General features: G+C 38.3%; 1 protein-coding gene across 1 annotated transcript in view; it reads right to left on the reverse strand.

Moving 5' to 3' along the window:
• Window positions 1–25,551, reverse strand: part of LOC144245459 (uncharacterized) — a 48,599-nt gene that overhangs the window by 14,302 nt on the left and 8,746 nt on the right. Inside the window, 1 exon segment of the mRNA XM_077780836.1 lies at window positions 1,926–2,028. Within this exon segment, the coding sequence (XP_077636962.1) occupies window positions 1,926–2,028 (103 nt within the window).

A 25,551-nucleotide genomic window follows, 5' to 3' on the forward strand; every position in this document is an offset into this window, starting at 1 on the left:
AAGAAATGAGTGAAGGGGCGCCTGCGTGGCTCAGTCAGTTAAGCATCCAGCTCTTGATTCCAGCTCAGGTCATGATCTAACAGTCATGAGACTTAGCCCCACATTGGGCTCCACACTGACAATGCAGAGCCTGCTTGGGATTCTCTCCCTCTCTCCCTCTCTCTCTCACACACACACTCTTTCTGCCCCACCCCACCCCACCCACCCTCAAAAAAATAAACATTTTTTAAAAAAAGAAATAAAATCTTTCAGCACTAAATAAAGGCTTTCTTAGTACATATTCATTAGTATACATTTTCTTTATATCCATTTATTTAGCTAACCTTCTATATTATGGATTAACTTCAATTACCTTAAAAGCTTATAATAATCATATCTTCTATAACTCAGTTATATAGTTTTAGCAGATACATTTGATTCTTTGTATAAATACACTGTATATATGAGTGTATAGTGTTCTTTATGCAGTCCCATAAAATTAAGATTGTTCAGGAGTTATTACTTTACTTTATTGTGGACTCATTAACAAAAGCATTTTTTAAATAGTTAAGAGACCTCTATAGGTCACTATTTTCTACCTTCATATTTTATTCTTGTTTATGAAACTGTGGATTCTCCATATGCTGTCCGTGAACCAGATTTAGCCTGTTCAACACAGAATGTATTGGATGCTCGATATTTTTAGCTTTAAATCTAAATCACTTACCTACAATAATCTCTTAGTCAAGGGGACCTAACCACCCGTTCCCTTCTACGATAGTTTAGTTGGCACGTCAAGGTGTCATGCTAAGAAGCTTAAGTTAGTTACTGTCACTGAAATTGAATATGAAATTAAACTAGGATGGTGCAGATTTAATTCCACTGAAATTATGGCATGATTCTGGGAAAAATCGCTGTGGAAAAGTCTGATTCACTTTTGAATCACATGCAAAGCCAAAATAAGCATTTTCTCAATTCATCACTGTAACTAGGAAATAAAATTCATATTGCCTGCATAGAGATGTGGGCACCTTGTAAAAATGCTTTATTCCTGACCTAAAGCACAGCAACTAGTCTCATGTTATATATGCCTAAGAATAAAATTCAAGAACACACTAATAATGGAGGTATTTTAAATACATATAAATTAATTTAAAAAATTACTAACAAGTTATAAGCAAACGGCAAGCCAAAGTGTACAAAAGTCACTATTAGCAAACACAGTTCCCATGGGTATATCACCTCCCTGACCCCATGAGTAGGTGAGCTTCCTGTGGACACAGGCTGTTGTCTGTTTTGCTCAACCAGTTCTTACAAATAAGAACAACACTTTGCACACAGTTACAGATAAATAACAAATGCTATGCATCAAATATTTAATATTCTATATTAATAATCAATAGATATCAGAGAAAAGAATGTTCTAATAGATCAAAGATTTTTGTTTAAAGCAAGAAAACTTAATTCTGAAGAAGTTTAGGAAGCATTAAATAAGTATAAAACTAAAATTGTGATGGCCACAATTCAATGTTTATTTGGTGATTCTGCAGAAGTCACCAGGCAGTGATTAGGAATATTAAATTACATTTTCAGTGTTGTAGAAATACTATTAAAATAAATTTAAATCAACAGAATACCAAATAAGGGAGCTATGATTTCAGAAGACTAAGATATGTTTGAGCTCCTGAAAACCTAACTTTATTAAATAAAATGTCCCCACTGAGAAAATCACTAAGGAACATTTACAACTTAAGGTCTGGATTTTTCCCATTTTCATCAATTTCCCTAAGTGTTTTCATCATACTTCAAAATGTATACATTAATGTGTCCTCTGCCCCACGATTAGGTACAAAAGATCAGCCATCCAAAGCTCTGAAATCTCCTGACAATGACAACCACGCTACTGGAAAAACGGTAAATTCGAATCTTATTTTGTACCAACTTACTCTAACTTTCGGCAAGACTCTCCGAAGCGTCTCAGCAGGATTCTGTCGCATCAAAAACGGAAGATTTGCAATCACACTTGTTCCTTGGATATCTTGACCAGCACTTACAAAGAAAACACAGATTTAAATTTTGTAATTACCAGCCAAATGCCTGGTTTACAACCATAAAAAGCAGGGACTAATCTGCTTTTCTTGATAAAGGCTCAGACACTTGACAAAGCTTTAAACTTTAAACACATCATCTAGTTACAAAAATAAAACCAGAACTGAAATTTCATTAAGCAAATCTTAGAACAAATGCATGAAGACACTAATCAGGCTTATGCAAAAAAACGATTCTCTCTCTACGTATGCGTCTTAAATCTAAAAGTCTTGAGGCAATTTTTAAATACTTACTTTAAAATTCTACCTCATTGTTTCCCTGTGATCTGCCAGTTTACTGTACTTTCTAAAAAAATAGAGAGATGTACATATTCATCATGGTTAAGGACTAACCATAACAGCATCAGGGATGGCAACAAAACAGACTACTGCAGATTCACACAACTTTCTTCTGGTACAGTGAAGTTACTGTTGCACTAGCCTGATGCCAGGAGTTGTGAGAAACTTCTGGTAGATATATTCAGCTTCCTTAAAGGTCACTGAGATGTGTTTACATGGTACCTTTTAGATATAACATTCATCAGGTCACTAAGGCTTTACCGAAACAATCTCAGTGACACTCTACACGCCTAACTGGGTTGTTAAAGGTGTTTGGATTCTTCTGAAAAACCATTTCCATGCCGACAAGTCTTTGTTTTTAAAGCATTAGCTAAGCAGTGTGTGCGCATCCCTGAAATCAACATTGAAAAGATGCTGGTAAATGTGGCGCCACCTCATATGGAAATTCCCCTTTCTCTTACCTGATGCCAACTTAAATGTTAATTGCTGACGCCATATTTATCTTAATTGACATTATTTTTCCTTATCTCTTTAAATAGAATTCTTTTGCTTATCTGTATATAAGACCATAACATGGTTTCTTAAAGGACTTCTTACGGTATTACATTTATTGGCTTCCAAGTTCAGGAAGTTCTGTTAATAAGAAGCATATTCTGATTCTACACGTGGCTGCCCCATTGTGAAGAACGGTTTCTCCCCTGTAGCAATATGGGAGTGAAACATAGGTCGGCACATTCCTCTCACTATCCTTGACACTCTCAAAGTGAATACTTTAAAAGACAAAAACAAAAAGGAAATGAGAAGCAGTGAAAATGGGGGACCGAGGCCAAGATGAGAGGATCAAAAAAGGGGAATTAAAGTTGCATATACTATAGGTGCCCCTTGAACAACATGGGGGGTAGGACTGCCCTCCCCCAGCACAGTCAAAATCTGCATCTAACTTTTGACTCCCCCAAACGTAACTACCATTGACTGGAAGCCTTACCAATAACATATAAGTCATTGATTAACACATAGTTTGTATACATATTATATACTGGAATCTTACAATAAAGTAAGCTAGAGAAAATAAAACATTCGTAACAAATTCATAAGGAAGAGAAAAACACATTCACAGTACTGTAAGGTATTTACTAGAAAAAAAATTGCATATAGGCGGGCCCATGCAGTTCAAACCCATATTGTTCAAAGAACAACTGTGCTTCCAGTGGGTTGAGTGGTGGCCTTCCATAAGACGTGTCTGCATCCGAATCCTGGAAGCTGTGTTACCTTAATCTGAAAAAGGATCTTAAGACCAAAGGACCATCCTGGATGAGCCAACTAGGCTATAACCCCAATAACAAGTGTCCTTAAGAGACACACTCAGAGAGGACAGAACAGGAGAAGGCATTCTGATCACAGAGTGGAGACGGGAACAATGCTGCCACAGGTCAGGGGACGCCAACATCCTCCCGCCCCCGGAAGCTGGAATTGCTGAGCAACGGATTCCCCTTTAGAACTCCATGGACACTCTCATTTTGACCTGGTGATACTGACTTCAGACTTCTGGCCTCCAAACCCAGGAAAGAATAAATCTCTGTTGGGTTTTTTTGTTCTGTTTTGTTTTCTAATTTTTTTAATGTTTTTTCTTTCAGATGCAAAAACTTTTAAGTTTACTTATTTATTTTAAGAGAGAAAGAGACAGCGCATGAGAGAAGGAAGGGCAGAGAGAGAATCCCAAGCAGACTTCATGGTCAGCTCGAGGCCGAGTCAGGGCTTGATTTCATGAGTGGTCAGATCATGACCTGAGCCAACATCAAGAGTTGGACACTTACTATCAACAATAGCCAAATTATGGAAAGAATCCAAATGTCCATCAACTGATGAATGGATAAAGAAGTTGTGGTTCATATACACAATGGAAGACTACTTGGCAATGAGAAAGAATGAAATCCTGCCGTTTGCAACAATGTAGATAGAACTGGAGGGTATTACCCTAAGTGAAATAAGTCAGGCAGAGAAAGACAGATACCATACGTTCTCACTCATATGTGGAATTTGAGAAACTTAACAGGAGACCATGGGGGAAGGGAAGAGGGAAGAAATGGTCTCAAACAGAGAGGGAGGCAAACCATAAGAGACCTTAAATACAGAGAACAAACTGAGGGTTAATGGGGGGAGGGGGCAGAGAGGGGGAAATGGGTGATTGAGCACTGAGGAGGGCACTTGTTGGGATGAGCACTGGATGTTATATGTAAGCCATGAATCATGGGACTCTACTCCCAAAGCGAAGAGCATACTGTATATATACACTGCATATTAGCCAGTTTGACAATAAATTATATTAAAAAAAAAAAGAGTTGGACACTTAACAGACTGAGCCACCAGGTGCCCCTCAGATTCAAAAATTCTTAACAAAATATTAGCCAACAAAATACAGTAACATGTAAAAGGAAAAATTATACACCATGATCAAATGGGTTTTACTCCAGGGGTGCACAGCTGGTTCATTATTCATAATCAGTGCAACGCATCATATTAATGGGTTAAAGATGAACAATCTGCATGATCATATCAATGCAGAAGAAACATTTGACCAAATTCAACATATGAACACTGAAATTGCAAATACATTACCATTTGGAAAATGAAAAAAGGAGAGGTTTAACACAATTTATATCAAAAATCTAAACAAGATTTTTGGGAGACATAGGCAGTATTTTTCTAAAATGTATACGGAGAGGCAAAGTAATTAGAATTCTTGAAAAGACAAGAATTATGCAAATGGAGAACCAGATTAGTGGTTTCCGGGGTTTGTTAAAGATGGGTGTATGGTAGGAGGGAAATGAACATAACGATACAGTGATAGAAATCCTACCTATCTTGATCGTATCAATATCAATATCCCGATCGTGATACTGTGCTATAGTTTTTCAAGATGTTCCTATACCAGGTAAAGGGTATATGGGTATCTCTGTATTATTTCTTACTACAGTATGTGAATCTGCAATTATCTCAAAATAAAAAGTTTGATTTTCAAAAATCAATCAACACGACATAATTCTTTAAACACATGAGCATCTCAAAAGATGTAGAAATCTGACAAATCTAGCATTTATTAGTGATTTAAAAGTATCAGCAAACCAAAAATTCCTACAAAAGGAAGAATGCCCTTCAGATAAAGGGCATCTACGAAAAATTTACAGCTTACATCATACTTAATGGAAAAAAGAATGAATGCTTTCTCTCTAATCAGGAACAAGACAAAGATGTTCACCATTACTTTCATTCAACATTGTGTTGGAGGTTTGTGTTGAACCGGGGCAATAAGCAATAAAAAGAAATTAAAGGCTTAGGGATTGTAGAGAAAAAAGCCAAACTGGCTTTATTCACAGACAACATGACTGTCTACAGCAAAAATTAAATTTATATAGAAATGCAAAGGATCTGGAATAATCAAATTTGAATACAAACAAGATTGTAGCAGAACTAATACTATCTTATTTTACAACTTATAAAGCGAGAATAAGCAAGATAGTATGGCACTGGCATAAAGACAGTCATGTAGATCAATGAAAAAGAATAGAGTGTCCAGGAAATAGACCCAAATAGAAATAAGTAATTGATTTTTGACAAAGGTGTCAGGATAATTCAATGAGGATACTGATTATCTTTTCAATAAATGGTGTTGGAACACTTGGAGAGCCGTATGTACAACATAATGAATCTCTCCCCGACCTGAAGCAATATATAAAAAATTAACTCAAAGTGGACTATAGGCTGGAATGTAAGAGCCAATACTATAAAACTTCTAGAGGAAAACTTAGCAGAAAATCTAAGTGACCTTGTGTTTGACAAATACTTCCTAAATAGGATACAAAAGACATAAATTATGAAAGAAAAAAAATAACGAAAAGAACTTCATCAAAATTGACAACATTTGCTTTTCAAAGGCACTGTTAGAGAAACAAAAAGGGAAGCCACAAGCTGGCTCAAAATATTTGCAAGATATATCTCCAACACACAACTTGTATACAGAATATACAAGCACTCAAACTAAATAATAAGAACTTCCCAAAAAATTAAAAAAAGAACATCCAACAAAAAACGGACAAAATGTTTCAAAACTTCACCAAAGAAAATATACAAATGGCAAACAAACACATCAAAAAGGTGCTCAACAGGGGCACCTGAGTGGCTAAGTCAGTTAAACATCCAACTTCGGCTCAGGTCATGATCTCATGGTTCATGGGTTCCAGCCCCATTCTGGGCTCTGTGCTGACAGCTCAGAGCCTGGAGCCTGCTTCAGATTGTGTCTCCCTCTCTCTCTGCCCCTCTCCTGCTCATATTCTCTCTCTTTCTCTCTCTCAAAAATAAATAAATATTTTTTTTAAAAAGATACCCAATAAAACTAATCACTAAGTAAAAGATACCACTGCACATCCACCTGAATGACTACATTTATTTATAAAGACTAAACATCAAACATTGGCAAGGATAAGGAATACTCTCATCTACTACCGATGGAAATGGGAAACAGTACGACTACTTTGGAGAAGTTTGACAGTCTTTTAAAAGCTCACACATCTGCCTACCAAACAACCTTGATGTTCCACTCTTAGGTATTTACACTCAAGAGAAACAAAAGCATGTGTTCACAGAAACACCTGAACACAAATACTTCTCGCGGCTTTATTTCTAATAGACAAAAACTGAATGAAACAACACCAAATGCTCACTAAAAGGGTAGGCAGATAACCAAATTCTGACATATCTATACAGCAGGATACAATTAGCAACAAAAAGGAATGAACTATTGATATGCACAACACGGATGAATTTCAAAATACTTATGCTGGACGAAAGAAGCCACGCTAAAGACAACACATGCTACTGTATGATTCCAGCTGTAGAAAATTAAAGGGATTGCACATTACACTATAGTGACAGAAAGCAGATCAGCCATTGCTCGGACAATGGGGGGAAAATGAAGCTGGGATTACTGAGGGCCATGAGAAAAGTTTCAAGGGTGAGGGACAGGTTTATTACCTCGATCGTGGTGAAGATTCATGGGCACATACTATGTCAAAACTCATCAGATTGCATTTTAAATATGTGCAGTTCTTTGTACGTGAATAATACTTCATTAAATCTGTACGAAATAAAGGATATAAATACAAAAAGACTGATAGAAGGTCATCTAGGAAGATGGCAGCAGTACACACATAGTTTTTGTAATTTCCTGAATTCCCCCAAAAAAACAGAGCAACTAGGAGAGTAAAATAAAAAACCCATGCACAACAACAACATAACCAAGTGATAAGACTTCCCACATAAACCCAAGACACAAGCAGCTACAACTGTGAATGATCTTGAATACTCTGGTACCTAATGGGTTCGATGTGTCCATAATAATACCTGAAGGAGTTCTCAAAACATCTAGAACAAAGGCCCACATTGAAGAAAACTTCTAAGTAACAGAATCTGACTCAACAGCATAGAAACAAAGACCACAAAGCGAAGAAGACAAGGTCCAAATAAATGTAGAGAAATGGAGCCCAGAAACCTCAGAAAGTAAGGCATCCTGTTTTGAACACAAGGTAGAAAAACAAAAGAGAGGTCTAGAATCCTGAAATTAGAAAAACTACCCAGAGGGACGCCTGGGGGGCTCAGTCGGTTAAGCATCCAACTTTTAACTTCAGCTCAGGTCATAATCTCACAGTTGGTGAGTTTCATCAGTCTCTCTGCCCCCAGCACAGAGCCCCACTTCAAATCCTCTGTCTCCCTCTCTCTCTACCCCTCTCCCTCAACTCTGAAAAATAAACAAACAAACAAACAAACAAAAAGGCAATGAAAGGGGCACCTGGGTGGCTCAGTCAGTTAAACATCTGACTTCGGTTCAGGTCATGATCTCGCAGTTCATGAGTGCAAGCCCCACATCGGGCTCTGTGCTGACAGCTCAGAGCCTGGAGCCTGCTTCAGATTCTGTGTCTCCCTCTCTCTCTGCCCCTCCCTGCTCACTTTCTGTCTCTCTCTCTCTCACAAAAATAAACACACACTAAAAAAATTTTTAAAAAGAGACAGACACGCCCACAAACAGCTGACTATAACCTACTATATTTCTCCACAAGCCAAAAAGAAAGAAAACGTATAAGGAAAGGGGAAAAAAAAACATGGCATTCATAATTATGAAAAATCAAAATAAGGTGGCAGAACTCAGAAAAGAAATGAAAGAAAATATTTCAAAAAACACTAAACTAGAAAGAGCACAAGGGTAAATGACTACATTAGATAATGCCTTAAGAAAAATGCAAGGTGGAAAGAAGGGAGATTTTTAAGTACAAAAAGATTAAAAAGATTTGAGAGAAAGCAACATATAAAAAGATAGATAAAGAAGACCCAACTCCTACTTTTAATAGGAGTCCCCAAAGAAAACATCCAAAGCGAGGGAAGTGTTTAAAAATTATAAGACTTCTTTTAAATTAAAAAAAAAAATTCACAAGAGCATGCCATTTACCTGAGAAAAATCAATCTAGCATAACCAACACTGAGAATGCACCAGAATTTTGAGGAAAAAAAATCCTTTGGTAAAACCAGCAAGTGACTCAGAAACAAAATCAGATTGCCATTACACTTTGGGAGCGGCAAGGTATTAGAAAACCAAATTAACAGGTCTACAGGTAACACTGCTTAGCATAAATAGGACGTGAAAAAACATACAAAGAAAGTGACCCCAAATTGTAAGCACCATAGTCTCTAAATATCTCATAAATAAATTTATGTCTAAATTCAGACATAAAATCTGAATTTAATTTCTATAGATAATTAAGGTCTGCCCCTTCTCCCACTCAAGGAGAAAAATGTATATATTATTGGCAATGTGTTGAGTAGGAGTGCTTAGAAGGGACAGCAACGGAGTTAGCTACTGGTTCTCCATCAAGAGTGATCCCCCACCCACCCAGCACCAGGGCGCAGAGGAAAATGTCTGGAGACGTTTTTGATCATCACAACTTCACAGATGCTACTGCAATCCAGGAGGTAGAACCCAGGGACGCTGCTACACACCCTAAGATGCACAGCACCGCTGTCCACGGCTGAGAATATCAACGGCTCCACAAAAGAAAATGTCTAAGAAACCCTACTTTGCACAAAGTAACTATTAGCTGAACCATACAAGGTTGCCAACATTAGATATTACTGACCTCCAACACTGGCAATGTCATGTTTCCAATTTATACACTGAGCTTAGCAGAAATCTACTAAGTCAAAGACTTCAAGGAAGCATGTACAAGTTGGTAACCACATTACCCCAAAGCAGTGGTTCTCAAACTTTACCGAGTACCGGAGTCCGCCTGGAGCACCTGTTAAGACTAAGCCCTTCAATTGGAGGGATGAGGATTCAGTAGATCCCATTGAGGCCTGAGAACCAGATTTCTACCAAGTTCCCAGGTGATGCTGATGCCGCTGGTGTGGAGACCATCCTAGGAGAGCTACCATGATAAAGAATTAAAAAATAATAATAAAAAGAAGAGACTCCAAAATCCTTTTTTAGATCCGAGTGAAATAAACAAAGCGCACAGCGGCGGTGTACCCAACAGAAGTGGAGTACATTTGTCCCCTGCCGCGGTCAGTCCTGGCAACGGGGCCCCTCTGCCCAGCAAGAGTGTCCAAAGCAATGTGGCCACAAGCAGTTAGCAGACGTGGAGTAACATCCAGTCTACTCAACTGCACGTTAATGCGGAGGAGCGTGGGAAGGGGTTGTGGATCAGACACAGGAGACGCTGCCAAGAGGAGACTTGGCCAGACACTAACGTGAGATACTGAGCTTGCATGCCTGGAAATTTCCTGGGTGCTGCGGATCTGCTGCTGTCACCTGCTGACTCTGGTCACAGGCAGTACAAATAAACCACATGTGCGTGGATCTATGCGAGCATCACTGATTGGAATGAGCCCAAAAGCAATCAGCATGGATTTAAACCACCAGTCTAAAAGTCAGTTTAGTGCTATTTGATATAGGACATGTAACTTTAAAACACATGCTTCATCGATGTTTTATACATATACATATATTTTTTTTTTTTTAACGAAGTAAGATTCCTAGACTTCAAAACCTACAACTTTCAACTGAAAGGCATAAGGAAGCATCATGCTGACTACAAAATGAGCAGTTCCGTCTTGCATCAGTTGTGCTTTTCTTTGGGACGCGTCCCGTTTCTGGAATATTCATTCCGAAACAAAGAGGACACAAGCCCACTTAGCAAACCATTCCTCTAAAACTAAGAAGAACTGGGTTAATCATCTAATATGTACACTAGTGGCTAAAAAGGAAAGGGGAAGGGAGAAAAGACTAGTTAAATAAATGAATTTAGGACAGCTATCTTCTAAATTCTAAATTAATGTTACTAATTATTTTAGACCCACTGGGAGATGCACCTATTATAAAGAGCCATTTATAGTCCTACCTTCGACCGATGAAAAACAAGCTAATCCACTCAAGCATTTTTCAGTGTACTAAAGCTTCAGTCTTCCTGGCCACCCAAGCCCCTGCCACGGGCATGGGTAACCTTGGCATTCAGGGGAATGGCAAACAGCCAGTTCTTGACCACCTCTTCAATGATGTTCTGCACAAATTTTACATTCCCCAATTCTCAACACAATATCTAGCATGCAGGAAAATCTCCATAAGTATCTGCTGATTTGAACTGAATGTGTCTCCACTTCAGATCAGCAGCTACCGTCGTAGGCTGGATCTTACATGCTTTGCTAGAAATGCTCATCTCTAGAATCTCAAACCCTGGGATCTCACTCATAAACTCGTTTACGCCCATAAACTCGTAACTTTTCTATTTCTCTATCACTAAATCCATTTTTCACCCTCATCCCACTTCTAACTCGTCGATTCCTTATTACTCTCCAGTTTCTAATATTCTTCCTAGTGCCTCTTTCTTTCTGCCCAGCCTGGACCTGCCTGGCTGTTACTTCAACTACACTATCACCAATCACCCACTTCTTCAATTCTCCTCCTCGCTGGCAGTGACAGCAACAAAAAAAGATTCTAATACGCTGCTTGCCAGGCATTATGCTAAATGAGCTTCTTACCTGCAGTCATATTATTTAACGCTTACAATCTCATGAGGTCGATTAGATACTCTTATTAGCTCCATTTTATAGATAAGGTAACTAGGGCTTAGAAAGATTACCGCACAGAGTTACCCAGACTGTACAACTCTAAAACCCATGCATGACACTGTCTCTCTTCCAACCTGCGCACCCAGCCAATACCAAACTCATCCATCCGTGTTCTCCATCCCACTCCAGCCCCTAAGCCAGGAAGGATTACTAGAGAAACTGTATAACTAGGATGTGTAATGCTTTTTAAAACATATGATTCCAAACAAAGCTGGTCCTCAATGATGCTGGAGGGAAACTGAATGATAATTTGTGGGAAATCAAAGAAAGATCCAGAAATTCTTAGTATATTGTATTGCCCAGACACAAACATTATCTTGGGTCTCCAAAAATAAGACTATCTGTGCTAGTTTAAGAAACCCATGCCCTGGGGCACCTGCGTGGCTCAAGTCGGTTGAGCATCTGACTTCCGCTCAGGTCATGATCTCGTGGTTCGTGGGTTCGAGCCCCGCATTGGGCTCTGTGCTGACAGCTCAGAACCTGGAGCTGCTTCAGATTCTGTGTCTCCCTCTTTCTCTGTCCCTCCCCTGCTTGCACTCTGTCTCTGTCTCTCAAAAATGAATAAACGTTTAAAAAAAAAAAAAAAGAAAGGAGAAACCCATGCCCTTCCACAAGAAAAAAGCCATATATGTAGAGGAGATTGGAGACTGACTGCCTTTCTCTATCCTTGTACCTTGCCTCAACCTTCTAAGGGCTCAAAATCTAGTAAGGAAGACAGATGCACACACTAAGAATTTTGACGATATAGCAAAAACTCCGATCTCTTTTCCTAGCCGGCCAACCCTCACTGTTTATTTAATCCTAAACCACTGGAGAAAGAGAGAGGGGAAGGAATGATGACATAACACAGTCAGTCACTATGAGAGGAAATTAATCTGAGAACTCTAGCTTCGCCGCTGTTAAACTACATGTAGGATCTCAAATGATTTGTATATACACAGTCTGTATGCTTGATCCTAGCAGCTCTCCTTCCAAACTCAAAAACATAACAGAGAAGCTGTCGATAACCTGTTTGAATGTATAAAAATAAAGCAGATGCCTTACAGGCCTTGTTTTGAGTTTGCAACGAAAAGTAAACTCCGCAGAGTTGACATTTAATTATTTCTTTACTCAGAGTCAATCATTGAACAGTTTGTTTTAATGAACAGAGCAAAATAAATTAAGTGATTAGCTCAGAGGATTAAACTTTCAAGAAAGACAAAACCTTCTTTAAGGCAAAGTTGACTCCAGAATCTAAAGCAGAAGACGCAGAACACCATCCCACAATATCAGTAATCTTCCAAACGTGCCATATCTTCGTATGTTAGTACCATAAAACTGAATCCTTAATAATGTGATAGCTTCCAAGTATCACCCAAAAAGGTTTATATAGTTAGGGAACCATTCAACCTTGCTTAGCCATTTATGCTTAGAATCATAGAGAAGCATATTATATTTTTTTAATAGCACCAAAGAATAAAAGCAAAATTAACTTTTAAGGAGCTACTATGTGCCAGGCAAGAAACGTCACATAATCACAATAATCTTCATGATGGATGAGCAGTATATTTCTATCCTTACTTTACACATGAGGAAACTGAGGCCAGGGGAAGGGGGAAGGCAACCTACCCAAAGTCAACCAACTACTGAATATCAGAGCCAGGTACGATCCCCACCTATGACTTCTAAGCCCAAACCTAACCCACAGCCCCCAGACCCAGGATAAGGTCACCTCATAAGGAGTGGCTAAGCTGCCAGCCTAAAAATGTCTCCCAGTTGATAATGCTGCAATAGAAAAATTCGCACATGATTTACTGAGTAATGCTCATGCTACAATGAATTAACTGACAATCTCCTCTCTCTTTCAGTATCATAGGGCCACGTCAACATGGCCTGCAGCAGGTGAGTGTTTAGTGCGAAGAAGAGACTAACTCCTCTCCTGATTGAACCAAGTCCTTCCAGTCCTACGGAGAGCATTTCCTTTCGAGAGGCCCTCCAGCTTCACAAACCAGCAGAGCTCCTTTCCCCTCGGTCTACCAACAGAGGGACAGACAGCCGTCTCCAGGTATGCATCTCGGAATTACATTCATTTTCTCTTTCTCCCTCACACCCCACATCTAATCTCACGGTAGTTTACAAGATGAGCATAGTGTTCAACTTCAGCTCAGATCATGCTCTCAAGGTTCGTGAGTTCGAGCCCCGCGTCAGGCTCTGTGCTGCCAGCTCAGAGCCTGAGGCCTACTTCGGATTCTGTCTCTCTGCCCTTATCCTGCTAGTGTTCTGTCTCTCTCTGTCTCTCAAAAATGAACAAAAATGTTAAAAAAATTTTTTCTTAAATATTAAAAAAAAAAAAAAAGAGATGAGCATTATCCTGACTTGTCCCAGTGTGGAAAGAACTTATTAAGGGGCAATTATTAACTAGATCAAGGCTATATTTGACATCAACTTTGATATGTTTTTATTTTATTATACATAGAAGGATATTATTAAAATTTCATTTCAATTTAAATATATGTATATAAATACACATGCATATACACGTATGTATACACACATTAATATACACATAATAACATACACACATATGTTAATACACACAAACGTGTGTACATGCCAGGTCACAAATTTAAAATGTATTTCTTACTATGGGTCATGGTAAAAAAAAAAAAAAAAACAATAGAAAATCATTACTCCACAGAGAATAGATTGCAAAGATCTTCCCTAAATAAATAAGCTATAGCAGAAATGTCGAAAGGTATGTCAGATATGAGTTCAGGAATAACCATACAAACTTGGAAGATGTGGGGGAATGATGTAATCTCACTGATTATTTTTTAATCAGTCTTTCTACTTCTCCATTAACACAGTAGTAAAAATCTTTTTACAATACCTTTAAAGAATATATAAACAGAACAGGACATATAGCAGGGGAGAAGGGATAGCTGAGAACCAGCTGGTTTACATAGCTGCCAACCCAGTAAGAGAGAAACCCGAGAGGGAAAACAGAATAGTAAAAAAAAAAAAAAAAAAAAAAAAAAAAAAAAGANAGGGAAAACAAAAAAGAAAAAAAAAAAAAAAAAAAAAAGAGGTAGAAGCAGGCCAAATCCTCAGTGCCTGCAGGAAGAAGAGATGATAAGCAGCTATCACAGGAAGGGGAAGAGACCTGATTACTTAACCTATAGAACACAGGAGGACTGATGTGTTCAATAATTCAGGAAGTACTTAATCAGGACCTGCTGGGTGCCGGGCACTGGTCTGGATTCTCCAACATAATCTAATGACGCTTTATGCCACAGACAGCAAATACTGAGTGCTTACTATATACTGCAGTGAAGGAAGCCCGGGCAGGGATATGGCAGTACAGCTGACATGGCCCTTGCCTTATCAGAGCTTCACAGTCAGAAAACTCACAGATTAAACAACAATCAATTAAATCATCTCAAGTGTGTAAAGACCTATCAAGGACCAGTACAAAGTACTATTGAGAACATCACTTAATCTGGAGACCAAGGGGGACCAAGCTCTTGCCTGAAGAGCTGAGACCTGAAAAATAAGTAGAAAGAGGTGGAAAGGGAGAGAGGAAGGAACGCGATGTTCAAAGGTTCCCTGCTAGATGGGATTCACTCAATCATTTGATGAAGATGTACTGAACACTTATGATTTGCCAGTCATTGTGCTCTGGAAGTAGAAAGAAAACAATAAAAACAAAGCACTATGATTCTGTGTAGCTGAATTGAAAAGAAAAAGAAGAAATGGCTTCTTGCAGAAATAAAATCAACAGGACTGAAGACAAAACCAATTACTGAGGGAAAAAGGAAGAGGCCAAAATCATTCCCAGGTTTCCCTCCGATATGGTTTAAAAGGACAGTCAGGCTCCAGTAACAAGTGAAGGCGCATTCAGGTAAAAAGTGACGAATTCAGGTTGGGGCATGCAGAGTCTGTAAAGCCAGCAGGCCATTCTGGTAGAGATACCCTCATGGACACGCTCAGCAAGCAGACCTGGCCCAAAGTTCACACGAAAAGTCCCAGGCTAGAGCCACAGATTTGGAAACTACGTCATGGAGAGGGGTCACTGAAATCTAGGGGTAGATACTGTGACCCGGAAAGAGTCCCTAACAATATACAGGGGTTCCTGTCTGCTCGTTTGACTGATATCACTGCAAATGAGGCACCAAATTGGAAAAGATGTAACACAAACAAACCAATTATAAAATTTAAAAGCTCTTCGGTCAACCCAAATCAATATGCAAAAGCTGCCTGAAATGTTCCCTTTTCTCCAATGCTAATGAGACAACAGAATGGAGTAAGTTGGAGTGAAGAGGGCCTAAAGCAGTGATCACCTCCATGACATTATTTCCGAATCTGTGGAAACATAATGCACCTACTCACCTTGTGACAATCAAGAAACCAACGTCTATAGACTATGGAAGTTGTTCAAGTCAACTGGGTGGTGACTGTCAAGGTCAGGACAGTGTCTCTATAAAGCAAGAATCTAATTTAAATAAAACAACAAAACTATTGGTCCTACAGGATTTCTCATGTGTTCCTCAATAACTACTAATTTAAATTAATTTCATGTATATATTTTCTTCTTTGAGAGAGACAAAGTCAATTTTCTCTGTATTGTCCCTTAAAGAATTAATGTAGACATTCCTATCATTCCTTCTAGAAATGTATGAATTACCAGTCCTCTAGGTATTTTAAAAGAAAAATATTGTAGGGGCACCTGGGTGGCTTGGTGGGTTAAGCGTCTGACTCTTGGTTTCAGCTCAGGTCATGATCTCAACGGTCTGTGAGTTCAAGCCCTGCGTCAGGCTCTGCACTAATGGTACAGGGCCAGCATGGAATTCTCCCTTTCTCTCTCCCCCTCCTCCACTCATACTCTGTATCTCTCAAAATAAAAAATTTTTTAAAAATTAAAAATAAGGAAAAGAAAAATACCATCTTAAGGAAATATAATTGATATTTATACCACATGTAATTCAATGAGTAAACATGGACACATATGAGTCAATTTACTCATATATATGAGTAAATAATGACATATAGCTTACCTAAAGTATTTTAATACATTGTCCATAACACTAGGTCCCCATGCTATTTATGTGGGAATCATAAAGACACTAGCAGTATAACGGACTTTTTAAGTCACAGCATGTAATGATTTTTACTACAAAACAACGATATGATGAAATAACAAGTCATTCTAATTTATAACTATTTACCCGCACAAAAGGATTTTAAAGCAGCACACATTTAAACATGCAATATTGAACACTTTAATATATTTTTTTAAATACGAGTCAAAAGAATCAGAGCTGACGAGTATACCCTGAGCTTTTTTTAAACTGGAGATAAGTAAAGATTTTTGAAGGAGTAGAAAAACGAAGGTAAGTTGGTAACTGCAGTGAGCACTGAATTAAGTGTACAGTCAGCGCAAGGAAGGGTCTTAACAGCATGACTAGTACATCTTCCTCACTTCACTAACAGAATAGAAGCTAAATGATTCTCTCAAGGTCACACAGCTGGCTTGAAGCTGTGCTGTTTCTTAGCAACAAGGATTAAAAGAAAAACACAAGTTTTATAGCTCCCACTGCCTAATAAAAAGAAACAAACTAGTCTCAGCTAATTTTATTTATATACATACACGTGTGTGTGTATATATATATATACATATATATATACTCATTTCTGTATAATAAGAAACCAGAACCGAGCTAATAAAATATATGCTATTTTACAACATTAAGAGAATGTCTCCTGAAGAAAAAAAAAAAAGGCCACATCTATTTACCCACTAGTGTACCAAAAGAAATAACTAAAGCACTGGAATTCTGACCTTTTGGCAGGTTTCTGCTAATTCAGTATTTGAGAACCATCCTGAATAAATAAATGTGGATTGTTTTTTAATGTGGCTATCAGAGAACTACAGAAATCTTGTGAATATTACTATTTTGTTAAAGAAAGATTGAATCTCTTAAATATCAGAGATGAGGAACAGGAAAAATTGAGGATACTCCCAGGTTTTTAACCTGTGACATTAAGCAGATGATGATACCATTTATCTGAGACAAACAACCAACCCACGTAGGAGTAGAGATGTGAAGGAAATACGGGGCCTGGCCATGCAGATACTGAGGAAAACATGCAAAGCAGAAGGAAAGCAAAGGGCAAAATCCCTAAGATAGGTGTGTACGTGGTATGTTTAACACACCAAGCAAAGAAGGAAATAGTAAGAAATGAAACCAGAGCTGTTATGGGGAAAGACAAGGAGGTCACAGAAATCAGGCAAAGCACATTCTCAAACCGTAATGAAACTAAATGAGAAATCAATAACAAAAAGATACCTGGAAAATCTCCGTATTTAGAAATCGAACAACATACTTCTAAATGACCCAGGAGTCAAAGAAGTCTTGAGAGAATTTCTTTATTTCAACTAAATGACGATGAAGATACAAAACATCAAAATTTGTGAGATGCAGCTACAGAAGGAAAAATACAGCATTAAAATCCATGTATTGAAATAGAAGATGAGGACACCTGGGTGGCTCAGTCAGGTAAGTGTCCAACTCTTGATTTCAGCTTAGGTCATGATCTCACAGTTCATGGGATTAAGCCCCAGGTCAGGCTCCAAGCCAAGAGCACCAAGCCTGCTCAAGATTCTCTCTTTCCCTCTCTCTGCCCCTCCCCTGCACACACTCTCCCATGCTCTCTCAAAATAAATAAACATTTGAAAAAATAAATAAAAGAACATTAATAAACTAAGATTCTACCTCAAGAAGCCAGAGAAAGGTAAAATTAAATGCAAAGCAAGCAGAAGGAAGGAAATGTTAAATACAGAATAAAAATCAATGATTGATACAGAAAACATTACAATATAGACAAACATTTGAGAAAATAAAATCAAAAGCTCATTCTTTTTTTTTTTTAATGTTTTATTTATTTCTAGGAGAGAGAGAGAGACAGCGTGAACAGGGGAGGGTCAGAGAGAGAGGGAGTCACAGACTGAAACAGGCTCCAGGCTCTGAGCTGGCAGTCAGCACAGAGCCCGACGCGGGGCTCGAACCCACAAACCGCGAGATCATGACCTAAGCGAAAGTCGGACGCTCAACCGACTAAGCCACCCAGGCGCCCCAAGCTCATTCTTTTAAAAGATCAATGAGGGGCACCTGGGTAATTCTTTTAAAAGATCAATGAGGGGCACCTGGGTAATTCTTTTAAAAGATCAATGAGGGGCACCTGGGTAATTCTTTTAAAAGATCAATGACGAGCACCTGGGTGGCTTAGTCGGTTGAGCGCCCGACTTTCGCTTAGGGCATGATCTCGCGGTTCGTGGGTTCGAGCCCCGCGTCGGGCTCTGTGCGGACTGCCAGCTCAGAGCCTGGAGCCTGTTTCAGAGTCTGTGACTCCCTCTCTCTCTGACCCTCCTCTGCTCACGCTGTCTCTGTCTCTGTCTCTCTCTGTCTCTCTCTCTCTCTCCTAGAAATAAATAAAACATTTTTAAAAAATTTAAAAATAAATAAATAAATAAAAGATCAATGGGGTGCCTGGGTGGCTCAGTCAGTTGAGCATCTGACTTCAGCTCAGGTCATGATTTCATGGCTCATCAGTTCAAGCCCCCTATCGGGCTCTGTGCTGCAGCTCAGAGCCTGGAGCCTGCTTCGGATTCCATGTCTCCCTCTCTCTGCCCTCCCCCAGCTCACACGTTGTCTCTCACTCTATCAAAATATACATAAACATTTTTAAAAATTTGAAGATCAATAAAATTAATAAACCTCAAGTGTAAACAAGAAAAAAACAAAAAAAGCAAGAAAACACAAATTATCAATATTAGGAATCAAATAGGGGACATCAGTACAGAGCCCACAAATATTCAATAATCCAATGCCCACAAATTCGATAACTTGGATAAAATACAGTTAAAAATTTGAAAGATAAGGGACGCCTGAGTGGCTCAGTCGGTTGGGCATCTGACTTCGACTCAGGGCATGATCACACAGTCCGTGGGTTCGAGCCTCGCATCGGGCACTGTGCTGACAGCTAGGAGCCTGGAGCCTGCTTCAGATTGTGCATCTCCCTCTTTCTCTCCCCCTCCTCCTCACTCTCTCTCTTTCTCTCTCAAAAGTAAATAAACATTTAAAAAAACAGAAAAAAAATTAGAAAGACAAAAACTACCAAAACCCACTTAAGAAGAAACAGATAACTCAAATAGTCTTATTATCTATTAAACAACTGAATTTTAGTTAAAAACCTTTCAAAAAAGAAAATCTCAGGGGCGCCTGGGTGGCTCAGTCGGTTAAGCGTTCGACTTCGGCTCAGGTCATGATCTCACAACAGTTCGTAGGTTCGAGCCCTGCGTCAGGCTTGTGTTGACAGCCAGCTCAGAGCCTGAAGCCTGTTTCAGATTCTGTGTCTCCCTCTCTCTCTGACCCTCCCCTGCTCACACTGTCTCTCTCAGAACTAAATAAAAAAATATAAAAAAAAAAAGAAAGAAAGAAAAGAAAACCTCAGGCACTGATGGTTTCACTGGTGAATTACACCTAACATTTAAAGACAAAAGATAGGGTAGAGTTTACTTTTTTAAAAAAAAATTTTTTTTTAACATTTAAAAAAAGGAGAAATAATACCAACTCTACACAACCTCTTCCGGAAAATAAGAAACCCACTTCCCAAGTCATTTTGTGAGCATTCTCCTAAAACCAAAACTGGGCAAAGATATTACAAGAAAAGAAAACTGCAGATCAGTATCTCTCATTACACTAGATGCAAAAATCCTCTAAAATATACCAACAAATAGGGCCCAGAAACATTTACATCATGACCAAGTAGATTTCATCCCAAGATTGCAAGGCTGGTCCATCGTTTGAATATTGATCAGTGTCATTCAGCATAATAAAAAAATTACGTTAGAAAAGCCATATGTCCTATCAAGAGACTCAGGAAAAAATACTTGACAAGATTCACCACCCATTCATAATAAAAAATGGTTATGTGAGATATTAGTTTTAGAGAAAAATGGGAATTCTCTGAACGATTTTTGTGACTTTTCTGTATTTTTTTAAGGCAAAAGGGCAGGAAATGATAGACCATGTAAACACTGACCAAAAGCAAGCTAAGTATATGAATATCAGATAAAGTACACTTCAAAACAAATAATATTTCTAGGGATAAAGACAAATAAGACATAACTATAAAGGAGTTAAAGCACCAAGAAAACATAACAACCCTGTCTATGTACCTGACTACAGAAATCAAAATACTTGAACTACTAGTAAAACTGATAGATTTGAAAGAAATAGACAAATCTGCATTTGTAGTTAGAGACCTCAGTACTCCACTCTTTGTAATCACTAGAGTAAGTGGCTAGAAAATAACCTTAGAGATACAGAAGACCTGAAAAATATCACCAACCAACTTGACCTAATTCACATTTATAGAAAATCACACCCAACAGAACGCACATGCTCTTCAAGTGCATATGGAATATTCAACAAGATCACCATTTTCTGGGCCATAAAACAAACCTCAGCAAATTTAAAAGAACTGAGGTCAAACACAAGCACTGAATTAAGCTGGAAACCAGTAACAGAAAGGGATCTGGTAAAATCCCCCAAATAACTGGAAAATTATGTGAGGTACACATATACGCCACCCACATGGAAACCATCCCCCTTACCCCCTCCCTCCCCACCCTTATCCGAGCAGCAAGGAGTTATGTGCCCTCACCCACAAGCCCAGGCTGTGTACTTTCGTGAATCCTGTCCGTCTTCAAGACCATCCACTTTTCAAGCACATAGTTCATAACTTTACTACCAAGAGAATTTCCAACTAAATACAATTTATAAGCTTCTTACAAAGAGCACTTATATGACAATTCTAAGTCAGGCCCCCAGTCTGATTTTTTGTATGTGAACACATAACTCTCATTCTTCCCAAAACATATATATTCAGACCAAATCTACAATGTGTGAAACTCTTTGAAGACATTTTTTAGTCCAGCAAAATGAACAGTAGTTTTTAATTATAATATTACTGCAACCAATCCTTAAGGAAACACAGGCACTTTCTGAATTGAGACCATGTACTTTACAAAGGACCCTGTTTACAAAGAAAAAAAAAAAAAAAACTAGGGGCACCTGGGTGGCTCCGCGGTTAAACATCCAGCTCCTGATTTCAGCTCAGGTCACAGCTCTCCCAGGTCATGAGTTAGAGCCCCACTTCACCCCAGTCGGGCTCCACACAGTCAGCACAGAGACTGCTTGGGATTCTCTCTCTCTCTGCCCTTCCTCCACTCATTCTGTCTCTCCCTCTCAAAATAAATAAATAAACTTAAAAAAAAATAAAAGCTATGAAACTGTTCACCTCTCCAAGGAGTTTCTGCCCCACAGGGATGCCCATTAGCACCACCTAGTGGACGAAATAATAAACTGGGATTTAACGACTTCTGTTTATCTAAGAATTGAGGCTACCCTGCTAAAATGGAACCTTCAATTCTATCAGGCCCAACCCATTATATTTTAAGAAGGGAAGGGGGGAAAGCAGTGCCTGAAGAACTTAAGTGATCTGAATATGGCCACACACACACAGATGCCACGTCCCCTTATTTTTACAATAGCAAACTGGCCCTTTCTATTACACATTACAGCCATGTGCAAACAAATTAACCTCAACCCTTACCTTAACCATATGGAAAATGTATCTGGAAATAGATCACAGACCTAAAATTAAGAGCTAATACCTTAAAACTGTTTAAATAAAACAAAAGAAAAAACTCTTAATGACCTAGAGTTTGGCAAAGAGCTCTTAAATAGAACACACAAAAAATACTAATTAGAAAGGGAAAAAAATCAATAAATTAGACCTCATCAAAGTAGGCCACAACGAAGCAAAAAAACCTTTGCTCTTTAAAAAATACTTTTATAAAAATTTAAAAGCCATAGACTAAGAGAAAATATCTGCAAAACATATATCCAACAAACAGGCAAAAGCTTTGAACAGATACTTTACAAACAAGACATATGGCTGGCCTATAAACACATGTAAAGATGCTCAATGTCCATTGGTCATTTGGGAAATCCAAATTACAAATACAATGAAATATCATTACACCAGACCACTAGAAATACCATTAAACACCTTGAAACTAAAAGGTTTCAGTTCACATTTAAAAATGTAAATATGAATTGATTACATAAGCCAGCTATTGCACTTCTAGCTATATACTAGAGGAGGAAAGCACATGTCCACCAAAGATGTGTACATGACCATTCATAGCCACTTAAGTCTGTGGTAACCAAAACCTGGAAATTACCATTAGTGGAAAACCCGATAAGCAAAATATATATTCTTAAAATGGAGTAATCGTCAATAATAAACCAAAATAAACTACTGACGCATGCAACATTATACATGAACTCCACAATAATTAAGCTGAGTAAAAGAAGCCAGACAAAAAATAGATATTGTGATTCACATCTATAAAATTCTAGAAATTGCAAACTAATCTCTAGTGACACACAGTAGATCAGTGGTGGCCTAGAGTGGGAAAGAGGATCAGAGGAAAGGGAGAGGGTATTTTAAAAAGGGACACAAAGTTACTTTGTTTTATACATATATATATAGGCTCTATATTTGTTATATGTGTGTGTGTCAAAATTCATCAAATTGTAAAGTTAAAATATGTGCAGTTTATTGGATATCAATTATACCTCAATAAAACTATGAAAATGGAAATACACGCATTCACCATATAACCCAGCATTCCATGTTTAGGCATTTATCCAAGAGATATGAAAACATATGTCTACATTCTAAGCAGATCAGTGGATGCCTGGGGTCACAGTGGAAGAGTAACTGCAAAGGGGCAGCATCTGGAAAGAAAACTACAAGAAGTTCCTAGATGGGAATTGTCCCATACATTCTATACATACACTTATAAAACATGTTCTGAACTGCAAACAGGTGACTAAAAAGACCAACAACAGGGGCGCCTGTGTGGCTCAGTCAGTTGAGCGTCTGACTTCAACTCAAGTCATAATCTCACAGTTCATGGGTTCAAGCCCCGCTTCAGGCTCTGTGTTGACAGCCGGAGCCTGGAGCCTGCATCACAGTCTGCATCTCTCTGCCCCTCCCCTGCTCACTCGCTCTCTTTCTCATAAATAAACGTTAAATAAATTAAGAAAAAAAAAAAAGACTACTAACAACTACAGCTACCCTTTCCTAAACACAACTCTGCAACTCTGCACCTTCTACATACCTCTCCTCTAACCTTAACAATCCTACAGTGTAAGTATCATTGCTGCCATTTTAGAATATGAGGCTTGGACTCAGAGAAGTGAAGGAATTTGCCCAAGGCCTCTCAGCAAGTAAATGAGCGAGCCCCAGCCTCCAAGAATAAATCTGGGTCTATCTTAATATAAAGTATTTCTGACATAATGTCCTGCCTTCTTAACACACAACATACTTGTTAACTGGGGATGACCTCTATTTTCTCCTCAACGCTAAGGAAAATACATTTGCTTCCTTAAACAAGTACTTCCCTAAATGCAAGTATCTGCTGGTATGATGCCGTTCATTCCCCAAGGTGATGCCTAATATCTAACAAGTACTCAATAAATATTCTGTATGTTTTAACTTAAAACTCCTAAGCTTTGTTCTAAAGTAAATATTAGTTACATTACAAATCTTTTCCAGTATTAGTATCCTTCACAAGATAAAGACTGCCAAATCTTTCATAATTGCATCATGTTAGCAAGCTCCAGATCTTTCCAATGACATGATGTGGGTCACTTTCACACTGATGAAAATAGTTTACTTTTTTGTTAAGCTTTTTCCACAGACCCCATGAGAGCATTCTGCTTTCTACTGATGGCTTTCAGAGAAAGCCTTCTGAAGCTTCAGTAAATAGGGAGGAAAAAAAAAAAGAGATGTCACTGTTACTCTCATAACAAAAGACAAGGAAAAGGAGATGGAAATAATCACCAAACCCCTTATATTCAGTGACCTAGTACTTTTCCAAAACAGAGAATTCAAGGTTTGCCAAGGACTTAAATAATTTGGCCTGAGCAATAATGTAAGACATATACCTGGAATCCATTATAAAATTCTCCTAATATGTGAAACACTGATCCCTCTATCCTAAAACATGAAAATGAAGATGCTTCCTATTTCTATGTAGAAAGGCAAGTCATTCAAGCATCACCTTCACAGAGGATGATAATTTGGGCATCTTTTTTTTTTTTTTTTTTTAGATGGGACCTCTTGGAATCATTAAAAGTGCCACAACTGAAGGGGATACTTCTAGAAGACCTTCTAACCAAACAGTCCAGTAGCATAAGAACTAACTGTAAAAACCTACAGACACACCTTGCAAGGGAAGAAAGATGTTCAGTAGTGTTAAGCAAATCATGTACAGGAAGACAGAAACCTCTGCAGGCTATTAAGTAAGCAGTTCTTTATCAATATGCTAGAAAATTCACATACTAGAAAGTTTGACACTTTGTTTCCTAAAATATAAGGCTTGGGACCACTCACACGCTGCTGACACAAGTTTAAATTGGTACAATTTAGAAAACTGTTCAACAGTATCTATTAAGCTAGAGATATGCATACACTGATGACCAATAATTCCACTTCCATGAAGATAACTGAAAGAAATGTGTACATGAATGTTCATAGCAGCATTAATCGGAATAGCCAAAAACTTGAAACAGGCCAAATGTCCATCAACAGTAGAATGAATAAATAAATTGTAGCATATAAGGGAATACTCTACAGCAGTGAAAATGGACAATCTATTTCTCCATGCAACAATATGGACAAATCTCTTTTTGAAAAGGTTCAGCAAAAACTAAGCACAAAACAGTGCATTTCATGGTTCCTACTATACAAAGTTCAAAATCAGCAAACTAATCTATGATGTTAAAAGTCAGGATGGTAGGGGCGCGTGGGTGGCTCAATCGGTTAAGCGTCCAACTTCCTCTCAGATCATGATCTCATGGTTTGTCAGTTCGAGCCCCACATCGACAGCACAGAGCCC

This window comes from Crocuta crocuta, unplaced genomic scaffold (genome assembly GCF_008692635.1).
Source record: "Crocuta crocuta isolate KB4526 unplaced genomic scaffold, BGI_CrCroc_1.0 scaffold299, whole genome shotgun sequence".
Classification (NCBI taxonomy): Eukaryota; Metazoa; Chordata; class Mammalia; order Carnivora; family Hyaenidae; genus Crocuta; species Crocuta crocuta.